At 35.7% G+C, this 12,736-nt stretch overlaps 1 protein-coding gene across 10 annotated transcripts in view; it reads left to right on the top strand.

The window, feature by feature from the left end:
• The window catches only part of RPS6KA3 (ribosomal protein S6 kinase A3), a 124,454-nt gene that overhangs the window by 51,466 nt on the left and 60,252 nt on the right, over positions 1-12,736 (top strand). For 9 of the 10 annotated variants that reach the window (XM_021080348.1, XM_021080347.1, XM_021080350.1 and 6 more), the window contains one exon: positions 12,151-12,267. In XM_021080348.1, coding sequence (XP_020936007.1) covers positions 12,151-12,267 — 117 coding nt within the window. Of the gene's footprint in view, positions 1-2,166; positions 3,851-12,150; positions 12,268-12,736 lie in introns of those variants that run through there. The other variant, XM_013985980.2, reaches the window with a different exon arrangement.

Genomic DNA, 12,736 nt, shown 5'->3' with positions numbered 1-12,736 from the left:
CCACTAGCTTAGGAGGGTTCCCTTTTCTCTACATCCTCTCTAGCATTTATTGTTTGTAGACTTTTTGATGATGGCCATTCTGACTGGTGTGAGGTAATACCTCATTTTAGTTTTGATTTGCATTTCTCTAATAATTAGTGATGTCAAGCATATTTTCATATGTTTTTGGCCATCTGTATGTCTTTGGAGAAATGTCTATTTAGATTTTCTGCCCATTTTTTGATTGGATTGTATGTTTTTTTGATATAAAGCCACGTGAGATGTTGGTACATTTTTGAGATTAATCTGTAGTTGGTTGCTCTGTTTGCAAAGGATTTCTCCCATTCTATGAGTTGTCTTTTAAAAAAAAATGGTTTCCTTTGCTGGGCAAAAGCTTTTAAGTTTAATTAGGTCCTATTGGTTTATTTTTGTTTTTATTTTCATTATTCTAGGAGGCGGATCAAACAAGATATCGCTGTGATTTATGTCAAAGAGTGTTCTCCTATGTTTTCCTCTAAGAGTTTTAGAGTATCAGGCCTTGTGGTCCTTGATCCATTTTGAGTTTATTTTTGTGAATGTTGTTAGGGAATGTTCTGATTTCATTCTTTTACATGTAGCTGTCCAGTTTTCCCAGCACCACTTATTGAAGAGACTGTCTTTTCTTCATTGTATATTCTTGCCTCCTTTGTCATAGATTAGTTGACCATAAGTGCTTGGGTTTATTTCTGGGCTTTCTAGCCTGTTCTGCTGGTCTATATTTCTGTTTTTGTGCCAGTACCATATTGTTTTGATGACTGTAGCTTTGTAGTATAAAGTCAGGAAGCCTGATTCCTCCAGCTCCATTTTTTTTTCCTCAAGATTGCTTTGGCTATCTGGGGTCTTTTGTGTTTCCATACAAATTTTAATATCTTTTGTTCTAGCTGTGTGAAAAATATCATTGGTAACTTGATAGGGATTGCATTGAATCTGTAGATTGCCTTGAGTAGTATAGTCATTGTGAGAATATTGATTCTTCCAATCCAAGAGCATGATATATCTTTCCACCTGTTTGCGTCATCTTTGATTTCTTTCACCAGCATCTTATAATTTTCAGAGTATGAGTCTTTTGTCTCTTTATATGGGTTTATTCCTAGGTATTTTATTCTTTTTGATGCAGTGGTAAATCAGATTGTTTCCCTAATTTCTCTTTCTGATCTTTCATTGTCAATGTATAGGAATGCAAGGGATTTCTTTGTATTAATTTTGTATTCTGCAGCTTTACCCAATTCATTGATGAGCTCTAACAGTTTTCAGATAACATCTTTAGGACTTTGATGTTGTCTTCAAACAGTGACACATTTACTTCTTCTTTTCCAGTTTGGATTCCTTTTTTTTTGCTTCTCTGATTGCCAACAGTAGGACTTCGAAAACTATGTTGATAAGAGTGGTGTGAGTGGACATCCTTGTCTTCTTCCTAATCCTAGTGGAAATGCTTTCAGCTTTCACATTTATTCTTTTCTGTCACTCTGCTTATCTTTTATACAGCAGTACCATGCTATTTTAATTAAGGTATTTCAAATCAGGGAGACTTAGTTTTGATATCTGAAATATTGCTTCATTTTTTTGGTGGTAATATTAAAAAGAACAATGTGGATTGCTAACTTGAGCATCACTTAGTCATTAAACCCAATTTAGACTCATCCTTTAAATTCAAAAAAGGTTATTTGGTTGCTCCTGTTCTTAAGTATTACTTGAGTAAAGTTGATGATGGCTCTGTACAGAGACACCCCTGTTTTTTTTTGTACACCTTAATTGGTTCAGCAGTAACCATGATGTTTGCCTCTTCTTGACATTCTTAAGAAGCACCTCATGTTCAGATGGCAGTTCTGTGTTGGGTGATTGCCCTAGGCTTGCTGCCCTTTTGCAGTCTTATAAGGAGCCTTAAGTAATTCCTTTTGGGAGATGAGCGGGTTCATGTGGCAATGGAAAACTTCCTTAATGCTTTCCTTGCTGAAAAATTTAGGCACACTTTTTTTTTTGCTTTTTGGGGCCGGCACCCATGGCATATGGAGGTTCCCAGGCTAGGGGTCAAATCGGAACTGTAGCTGCCGGTCTACACCACAGCCACAGCAATGCAGAATCCTAGCTGCGTCTGACCTACACTATAGCTCATGGCAATGCCAGATCCTTAACCCACTGAGCAAGGCCAGGGATCGAACCCACGTCCTCATAGATACTAGTCAGGTTTGTTACCACTGAGCCATGATGGGCACACTGACTCTCTTAAACTATGAGCCATGGTGGAACTCCCTAGGCACACACTTTTAATCAAGAAATATGCACAGTTTCCTGAGCAGAATTGAAAGTTTTATCTGGGATATTTATTTGAGTCCTGGTTGATTCTGATGTACTTGGTTACATAGAATAATTTTTTAAATTGAGCAGTTTTTTTTACTCTTCAACTTACATTAGGTCATTTATAGAACACTGTCATAAAAATTTGATCTAGCAGTAACATTTATAGAACATTGCCATAAAAATTTGATCTAACAGGAAGAGCCCTGACCTTTCACATGGTGCTTGTAGCACCTAATGGGCCCTCTAATGTTTGTTCATTACAGGACAGCAGCACTGAGCTCCCATGATAGATAGCTCTATTACCAGATATGTGCCTACCTTGACCATAGTCCTTTAAGCCTGGAGCATGCTTGGTGATTTCAAGAGATTCTTCAGGTTTTGCAAATTCAGTGATTTTATTGAATTCATATAGGCTATGTAGCTTCACGTTTGAGGTTTTTATTGGTTCTGCATAGATTAAGTGTACATTAGGTATTTTCCCATAGCGCTTCATGCTTCTGTCCTTTGGTTTTGTTTAAATGCTATGAGGTCAGTGATCATGTTCTGAATATTGGCATGCTTTAAAAAATAGCTTCCAAAACAAAAATATCTTAAAAGAACTTGTGAAAGCTATTAGAGGATGAAATGGAGTAAGGGATTGTCTGGTAGGTTGACCCGCTCCTTCTTTTACAGGTTGACTTCATCAGTAAATGTTCCTTCTGCTCACTAATAACTGAGGGAGTGGACTTTTTTTTAAATGTAGATTTTATCAGCTAGGAATGTGAGTTTTAGCTATGAATCTTGATGTTTTTATCCTGGTTGATAATTGATGTTTATAACCAGTGTGAATTTAAATTTAATTTACTTTCATTTAATACGGGAAGAATTTGTCCTTACATCAGACTCAAAAAGGTTTTTGCATATGGGTCATTTTCTTCTCATAGTTAGAAAACTCTTCCTCGTTGACAGGGAACACCCATGACATGTCTATATATAGACATAACCTTAAAATAGTCTTGAAACTATCCTTTGGAGTGTGTATAAACATTACAAAGGGTAAAATTTCACATGTGTATCCATGACTTTTATTATTTTAATAGTGCTAACTAGTTTCAGTTGCTTTTAAAGTGTCATATAGTTAAGAAAAACCGGCATTTCTCAGGATTCTGAAATAAAATTATGTTCATTTCACTAGTCGTGAAAATTGTCTGGATTTCTGGGAAGCAGGAGTAAAGAACATTTCAACAGGATTTTGCTATCAGCAAATCTGTTTTGGTTTCCTGTTCTGGCCTCCCTACCTATCAGCTACATTAGTGCCCTCGTCATTACGTTTCTCCTTTCTTTTACCACAGGAAAATTGTCAGGCCTCTTTTTCTAGCATTCAGGACCCGCCTGACAGGAAATTTTCTAATCACCGGAACAGCTGGTAGGGAAAAACTTTGCAGGGGCTTGGCCTTCCCTTTCTAACTTAAGTTTTACCGTCAAATTCTTTTATCACCGTCATGGTTTCGTAGCCATGTTTAAATTTTTGTCTTTTCGTGTTCGCTCTATACAGGTAAGCTTTGTTCAACTTAAAGATTAAAATATTTTGGTTGGAGCTAGGTATAATTGTACTAATTAAATAATTTCATTTTATACATTCTTTTAGCTTTTCAGAATTCAAAACCAGTTCTTATGGAATATTTAAAGGGCAGTGTTTGTTTACTATATGTATATTATACATCTCAACTCTGTATATTTTATAAACCTATTTTTACATTAGCTTCTTAGTGCTAAAGTAATTTTTATCTTTCTAATGTTTGTAATTTTGTATAATAAAACAGATGGGTGTAACTCAGCGTGAACAAAATTGCTAACTTACTAATATTTAGAGGATTGCTGTGTAATAATAATGTAAGCAGTATTTTGGGGAATATATTATTTTAAACAGTCAAGAACTTAAAATCAGATTTTTGTTGAAATTGGTTCTTTTAAAAATTTGAAGGTTTTAATCAGTTATATTTAACTTCAAGCAAGTTAATATTAAAGTAGGTATAGTTTTCAAAGCATTACTTTGTTAAAATGTGCTTACTGAACGATAATTTACATTGTGTTTAATCTAAAAATCTTGCCAAAATCAACTGTTATTCTTTAAAGAGATTTAAAGTTGTCGATCATGATTCCCAGTTGGGAAAAAACTGTGTTCTTTGCAGCAGTTGTTGAGAATGTTAGCCTGGAGAACTGGCAATGCTGTTTTATCAAATGTGGATTTAAGAAGCTGGCTTAGCTAGCATACTCTCTTAAAGAATTTGGTTGAATGAAAAATGCTGGGCATATTTATCATCCATTAGCAATCACGTAAATTGGATTTGGTCAAATTGTAGTCTAGAATAAATTAAAATGTGGTTTCTCACTACAGCTCGAACAACCAGTTTAATTATGTGTCACAGTCAAATAATTTTTATGCATCTTGATCATCTAAAAAAACTAACATATCTTTTTTAAAATTTAAAAAAAACTGTACATTATGGAACTGTAGATATCTATATAGAGAGCAGTGCTTTATTTAATTTTGGATTATATTTTAGAGGTAAATACAGTGTACCCTTTTTCTTCGTTAGGTCTTTTTTAACAATAGAGCAAAAAATGGTTAACATATCCATGATTGGAAAATACTTATTTATTGGCTTTTGCTAAGGAATACTTAAACATTTTATTTCAAGCTTCAACAATATTTTCTGACATTCAAAACAATTTAAAAAATACCAATGCCTTAAGAACACACTTCCTGACTCAAGGGAGGGGAGGAAAAAGGAAATTATGTATACAAGGCAGGGCATAGTGCCAACAGTTGAATCATTCTTTAAAATCAGTTAATGTCACCCAGTTTGTTTTCTAGATGTTTTCATGTTACAATATTGGGTTTTATATAACTCAAGTAGGTAACATCGATTTCAGTTCCTTTCCTTTCACCCTTTCTAGAAGCATTTTAAGAACAAAATTTTATTTTTTTCCCTTTCAACTTAAGAAGGAAATGTTTAGTTTTTTCCCATTAAAAGGGTGAACCTCAGAAACCATTTAAGAGGGAAACTACGTACTTTTTGCTGGTCCTGGGAAACAAACAAGGTGGCTTTCTCTGACTATGGGAACACCAAAAGATCGACTTGTCCATGAATTTTCTTCTTCCATTTTTCTCTGATGTCTAAAATTATACTCTTTACAAATTCCTAAAATTATAGATTTTAAAAACTGAGCTGAATTGGTTTTACCTATCAGGGTCATATCTCAAGAGGTATTTATCCAATAGTAATCTTTGAAAGCCTAGGTAAGTTGCTGGTAGGTGGATACTCTTCTGTATCTTAGTGTTGCTAATACCTAGCACAGTATCTGGCCCATAATCCAAATTGCCTTCTGACAAGAAAGGAAAGAACCTTTGTCACAGATCAGAAACACTTCCATCAGGGTCAGGCAATCGAGGATGCAAAAGCACAAAGAGCCACCCAAGTTTTAGTCCCCTGTTGAACCTTTTCTTTTCTTCCTTTCCATCCTACACTCTAATCCAAACACTTATCTCCATGTGTGCTCCACACTGGGCTTTGCAGTGGTTTGTCCATTTCCCTGGGGTATTTTTTCCCCAGATGGTTGACTCCCTCACTTCTTTTGGGAAATAGTACCTTTTCAGTAAAGCCTACCCTGATGCTTTTATTTAAAATCCTAAGCTCTCCTTTCCATCCATGCACTTCTGATCTCTCCTATCCAAATTAGTATCTTTTTTTCCCATGGTATTTATCATATTCTAACATGAACTTTCTTCTTCTTCTTCTCATTATTATTATTATTGTATCTCTCCCAAAACAGCAGAGATTTTGGCCTTTTCATTTATTGTGTATCTCAGACAACTAGAAGAGTGCTTGGCATGTATTAGGTGTTCAATAAATGAATGTTTAAATGAATGAACAAATGAATTCCCATTCATACCTTGAGAGTGTTGAACACCTGGGCTGGAGTGGCAAATGTCTGAAAGTACTGGGAGTGTAGATGAATGATACAGGGTTGTGATGTGGACCAGCTGCCAGCCTCACAGTTTTGCTTACAAGTAGTTCTTGTCAAATAAATGTAGACTTTGTAAAAATAAAATTTTGGATTTTACTATAATTTTTTAAAATCCACAACATAAGTTTTTAGTGATAATGAATAGGCAGGAATCCATCTATCATTTAAAGTACACTTATGCTGGAAAATGTAACAGTGTGAGCCTCACAGACTAATTATAATGGATATAACTTATATCTCTGCTCTACTTCATTGATAAAATTCTCTTTCCTTAAAACTATAGCTGCTTCACTCTGTACTCATAGGCAAAAACACAATTTGACAAACTATCGAACTATAGTTCTCTGTTTTCATATGACAGATTTATTTCAGTAACAGATGATTTAGGGACTTAAGATAGGTTTGTCACATGCAAATATCAGTCTGTCCTTAGTAATCAGTGTCTTCGGAAATTTGATATTCCTCTCTGCATCCATCTCATTGAATTCTAGGTATGAGCTAGACGATCCCAGTGAAAAGTAGATAGAAAATGTTTTGCTGGTATGATTAGTAAAAATTTAAACTTAGAAGTAACAGAAAAATTTGTTGGGGATAGAACAGTAGCTTTTATCTTTTCTCTCCACTCCCAAGAACATTTTTTTTGCATCCCAACTTAGAAAAAGATTTTTTTTTTTCTTTTTTGCCTTTTCTGTGGCCATTCCCACGGCATATGGAGGTTCCCAGGCTAGGGGTCTAATAGGAGCTGTAGCCGCCAGCCTACACCAGAGCCACAGCAACGTGGGATCCGAGCTGTGTCTGCAATCTACACCACAGCTCACGGCAAGGCTGGATCCTTAACCCCACTGAGGGAGGCCAGGGGTCAAACCTGCAAACTCATGATTCCTAGTTGGATTTGTTAACCACTGTGCCACGACCGGAACTCCTAGAAAAATATTTTTAAAATTCTGGTTAATATCTTCAAAGAGATTTGAAATGATTGCATCCATTTTGAGGTATGGGAAGATGGTAAGGGAATGAGGGAAGGTGCTGTTTAAAAAAAGAAACATTGAGAAAAGAAGCACTTGAAATTTTGTTTTAAAGTAAGATTTGTCAGAACAAAAAATTTAGTATTGGGGAGGAAAATAAGGATGTCTCTCAGAAAAGAGACAGAAAATGGAAAAAAGGATAAGAATTCAATTCCAGGAGTTTCTGTTGTGGCTCAGCAGTTAATGAACCCGACTAGCATCCATGAGGATGCAGGTTTGATCCCTGGCCTCGCTCATTGGGTTAAGGATTCGTCGTTGCCGTGAACTGTGGTGTAGGTCACAGGTGCATTCGGATCCTGTGTTGCTGTGGCTGTGGTGTAGGCCAGCAGCTACAGTTCCAATTCGGCCCCTAGTCTGGGAACTTCCATGTGCCGCCGGTGGGGCCCTGAGAAAGACAAAAAGAAAGAAAGAAAAAAAAAAACGAATTCAATTATGGACGTACAATATCCAACTAACAGAGTTGTTGCAAAAAGAGAAACCCTGAAGTGTGGATGGGAGGAAATTATCAAAGAAATGTTAAAATACTCCCAGAGGTAAAGAATTTGTCTTAAGATTATAAAGGTTCACCAAGCATCTAGCATTCTGAAGAAAAGGAGACCCATATTTATCTTAGTGTAGAATTTCAAAAGTACAAGGACAGAGAAAAATCCTAAAAAAGATGCCATGAACAAAAACCAGGTCACATACCAAAAAAGTTTGTATCAGACTAGCATCATCCAGTTCATCAGCAGCACTGACTGCTAGAAGGCAGTGGACGAATGGCGCCAACATTCTTGGGCAAGATTGTTTTTATTGTAGAATTTGGTAGCATGCCAAACTATACAAATGTGAAGACAAAATAGAGACATTTTCAGATGTGTGAGATCCAGAAAGTTTTCTTCCACATCACTTTTCTTAGGAAGTTACAGGGAGTAATCTAAGAAAGAGAGATAATGTAGGAAACTGAAAATAAGGGATTCAACCAGGAAAGCACTGAAGATGTATCCCAAGGTAATAGCTGTGCAGCAAAGACTAAAGAACAACCAGTCCTGATGGGGGGTAAGAGAGGGTTCTCAGAAGAATGGAAAATATAGTTAAAAGCTAAGATGTAAAGTCCCCTTTAGCAAAAAATAAAATAAAGAAATAAAAAATAAAGTCCCCTTGGATTGTCCCAGAAGTCAGTTACGGGCCACTATGAAAGGATATTTAATATACTTCCTAGCCTGTGTTTGAACAATAGGTTGCCATGAAAACGTGGCTGCTTATACAGACTTTCAGATTTTAGGATCAGGTTGTGGAGAGAGCACAAATGATTTGATTGTGGTTACAGGAGAGAATGTTAATTTTCTTAATAGCCTTAATATTAATAAAAATGTAAAAATACAGCAAGTTCCAGGTGGGGGAAGTTTGAGGGAAAGAATGTAATGGGCACCTTTACCCTCCTTTTACAAAGTAAGGGCTTAGAATTCTGTCTAAAACTGATAGAAAAAATAAAGTTTATATGAAAGTAATATAATTATCGAACAGTGAGGAAGAAGATGACTTCTAAGAAATTATCAAAGTAGCTATAGAGAGACTTAAATTTTTTTAGAACTTAGATATGGGGGTGAGAAGAGACTTGCTTTTCCACATAAGCTATTTTGCCACTATTTGATTTGTTTGTTACCCATGTGCATGTATTACTTTGATTTTAAAAACAATACATTTAGGGAACAGGAAATAACCCAAGTTGACAAAAGGTAAGGGAATATTGGGAAATAATACTGGAAAAGCAGGTTGATTCCATATTGTAGAGGGCCTCCAGTGCCAGGGTAAAGCACTGCATTTAATTTAGGGAAATTTAGAGGAGTTTTTGAGCAGTCTGGTCATATAACTGAAGTTACCTACTTTCAGATAATGAATTTATCAGGAGGATGAATTGGAGTGGCAGTAGAGGAAAGGGACATTATGAGTGACCAAGCTAGTTTCAGTTTTCTACAGGAAAGGTAGTGAAGGATTGTACCTGGATGATACTATTAGAAATAGAAAGAACGAAAGGTATTCGCAGTATGATGTTTGATATATAGTGGATATTTTAATGGGTCTATCATACGAAGGATCAAAGAGAGACTTTTTTTTTTTAGTAATTTTTACCATGAAAGGAAAGAGATGGTAGTTATTAAAGATGAAATCTTTCTTGAACAGTAACTGCTTTTTATTTTGATTCATGGCCTAATTGTAGCTCACGCTGTAAGGGTAAGGCTTGCTCCTGTGTACCTGCAACAAAATGCAAAATGGTTATAATTCAGTAATCCTTCCCTCCCTGTGTTGCATCTTTATTTGTGACAGACAGTTGTGGTAGGTGTTTGCTGTGAAATATAACATGAAAAAATGTTGCAGCCTAATAAATCACATCCCACTTAACCCAAGAAAGAAAAGTAGAAAAACATATAGCATATTACAGTGTATAGTTCTTCACAACGTCATGATATAAAGGCAATAGATTTCAGTTAGGCTATTAAACAGTAGTTCCCACAGGAGGCTCACTGACACATGCTAGAATCCAACCAGTGAACTTGGCATCATGAGTTCAAGTCTGTAATCCACTAGTCTTCAGATTTTGATGAGACAGCACTTTAGGGTGTAGAAAAGAAAGAGAACTTCTTTATAGTTTCACATCCATGTATAATATAGATAATAATACAGAAAGTATATGTATATAATTACAAGCCAATGAGTATACAAATACTGGGTATATGCTCATGTTTTTCACTAATAAGGGTGTGCTACCAAAAGTTCAGAGACCATTTCTGTAATCAGTTTAGTGAACTGACCCAAGAGATGTAGAACATTTACTAAGACCAGGGAAGTCTCTATGTTCCTGTGATTGATCTTGGGTGGAGAACCACCAAGAGCCCTGTGACAGTCTCAGCATGGTATAATGCTAAGATCCTTGTTTTGGAAGTTGTTAGAAAACCTGGAATTGAGTCCTAAGTCTGCCAGTTACTAGCTTGTGATCTTTACTTGATCTCTTTAAACTTAAGACTCTAGTGTTTTCAAAGCATTTTACCTTTAAATGATCTGTCAGATTTCTAACAGTGAATGGAAGAATTACCATAGAGAATTCTGAAATCTTTTTGCTTGCTCTGGGGTGTACTCTACTCCCTGTTACCATCAGCCCTCTCTAATACTGATATGTAGTCGAAGATTTGTCATGAAGCATAAATATAAGATAAAAGGTGAAAAAGCACGTAACCCAGGCTTCATCTATGTTACGTGCTTAATAAAGACTTGCTGGATTTTAATCTAAATCTTTCTTACTTACACCCACATATACATTGTTCTTTGACAGTTTCCATGGTTTTTTTTTTTTTCAAGATTTTGATAATTTGCATTCTTTTGTTCCTGATGTTCCCAGGGACAGCTGTCACTCTCAAACTCTTGTACATTGATCTCATTTGGAGAGGAGAGATGCCCAGAAAGGAGTCAGCTAATGTTTGATTCTACCCTAATGCCTGCTGCACAGGATCAGTATTAAGGGATTGTTTTATTATTGTTGCCAAAGTTCCAAGAAAGTCCAGAATGATTATTAAGCTGCCTCACTAGTAGAACATTCTACAAACTACAGCTTCTGTCTTACAGAGTAAAATCATGGACCTGGATTTCTTTTTTTGTCCTCTTAGAAGAGCTTTTTTCCCTTTTACTGCTTATTTTCAAAAGCTACCACATTAGGATAGCCAGGAATATATTTTTGAGAAATCTTTGTAATTACCTATATCGCCAGCCTTCTTTGAGCGTGCAAGAGAATGTTATTTGAGTTCAAACATTTATATGGAATACAATGGTAATAAAAATAATGAATTACTTATGTTTGTGTAACACATTTAGATCCTACTAATAGTATATATACACTAGAAAAATATTATATGCAAAAAAAGATAGTCTTTCACAAGCTTATGTTTCTTGTTGAGTTTTGTTTTATTGTTGTAGTTTTGGGCTGATTTATAATATGTGTCTTGATTAAATAAGGTGTACTTGATCTGTTGACTCAGGGTAAATAAGTAATTGAAATTCTGTATATACTTACATATATTTTCAGCTTTTCTCATCAGACACTTCTCATATATAGTAAAGTACCCACCATCTTTAAGTATCCTTCTCTTAACCCCAAGACTTCCTACCGTTGCATCATACTGAACAGTTTTTTTTCTATCTAATCCTCCATCCAAGTGTTAAATCTTTTTTGATTTTGTGTTTTAGAGTTATCCCTTTCTCCCCTCTCAGATCTCAGGTAGTCCTTGAAACAGAAAGTAACTTTGATATTTCAAACACAATGAACTTCAGCCTGCCAGTTCAAATGGCCTTGCTGAGGGTAGAAAATACATGGTTACCCTGGAATATTTTTCAGCCCCTCTCCCCAATAACCAGGATTTTTTGAGACCAGCATTGGTTCTACCTGATACAACCACATGTAAGAGCACAAGAGATTACTCTGATCTGTTTTCAGACTTCTTTACACACTCTGCCCTCACCCAGCTAAACCACTTACTCTGATTATCTCCAGTAGGAAGAGTGAAGACGTGAAAATACTCAGTAGTAATGTTATGTAGAGGTTCAGCTGGCCAGTGTCCTTGACTGTTATTAATATTCTGTCTCTGACACTTAAAAAGTATATTTGCTTGGTATATGTTCTCTTTTTACTTGGCACGCCAGTAAAGTTGATTTGTGTGTATTAATTTGAGGATTTCTAATATGATAAACTAAATTTGTATTGCAAATTTATTATTGCCAGAGGAAGTAGCTCTAACTCTGTTTTATCCCCTTAAATTTGCATCAACAGGAAGAAGGCAGTATCAAAGAAATTGCAATCACACATCATGTAAAGGAAGGACATGAAAAGGCGGATCCTTCCCAATTTGAACTTTTAAAAGTATTAGGGCAGGGATCATTTGGAAAGGTAAGTAATGAATGTGTGCTTTTTTAAAAGTTGTTTTTTCTGTAATTCATATATATTTCATACAAATGGGGAACGGAAATATTTTTTGAAATACTACTGATCTCCCTACAAAGCAGCATTTTCTGTGTTTTTACATTTCTCACTGTCAGTAATTGTGAGAAAATGAATAAAGTTGTTCAAAAGTACATTGCAAACTTTTGTAAATTGGCAGTTTTCACCTCATGTTAGTTTTATCTTCAAGACTATATGATCTCCCTAATTGCACTTCCTGAATGATTAAAAATCACAAAATGTTTCCTTGATACACTGGCCTCTTTCTGAGTCTTTGTGTAGAATTAGAAGGTGATCTTGCAATGCCAGTGCATCTCAATCCTCCAGAGAATCCCTAATACCAGCAGAAAGTGAATGGGTACTCCTAAGGAACCAGGGTGGGGCACTCCCACTATAAGTATGAAATTTGGGGGACTTA

The sequence above is a fragment of the Sus scrofa genome, chromosome X (assembly GCF_000003025.6).
Source record: "Sus scrofa isolate TJ Tabasco breed Duroc chromosome X, Sscrofa11.1, whole genome shotgun sequence".
Taxonomy (NCBI): domain Eukaryota; kingdom Metazoa; phylum Chordata; class Mammalia; order Artiodactyla; family Suidae; genus Sus; species Sus scrofa.
The sequence above is the reverse complement of the archived record's forward strand: the minus strand, read 5'-3'. Positions and strand labels throughout refer to the sequence as shown.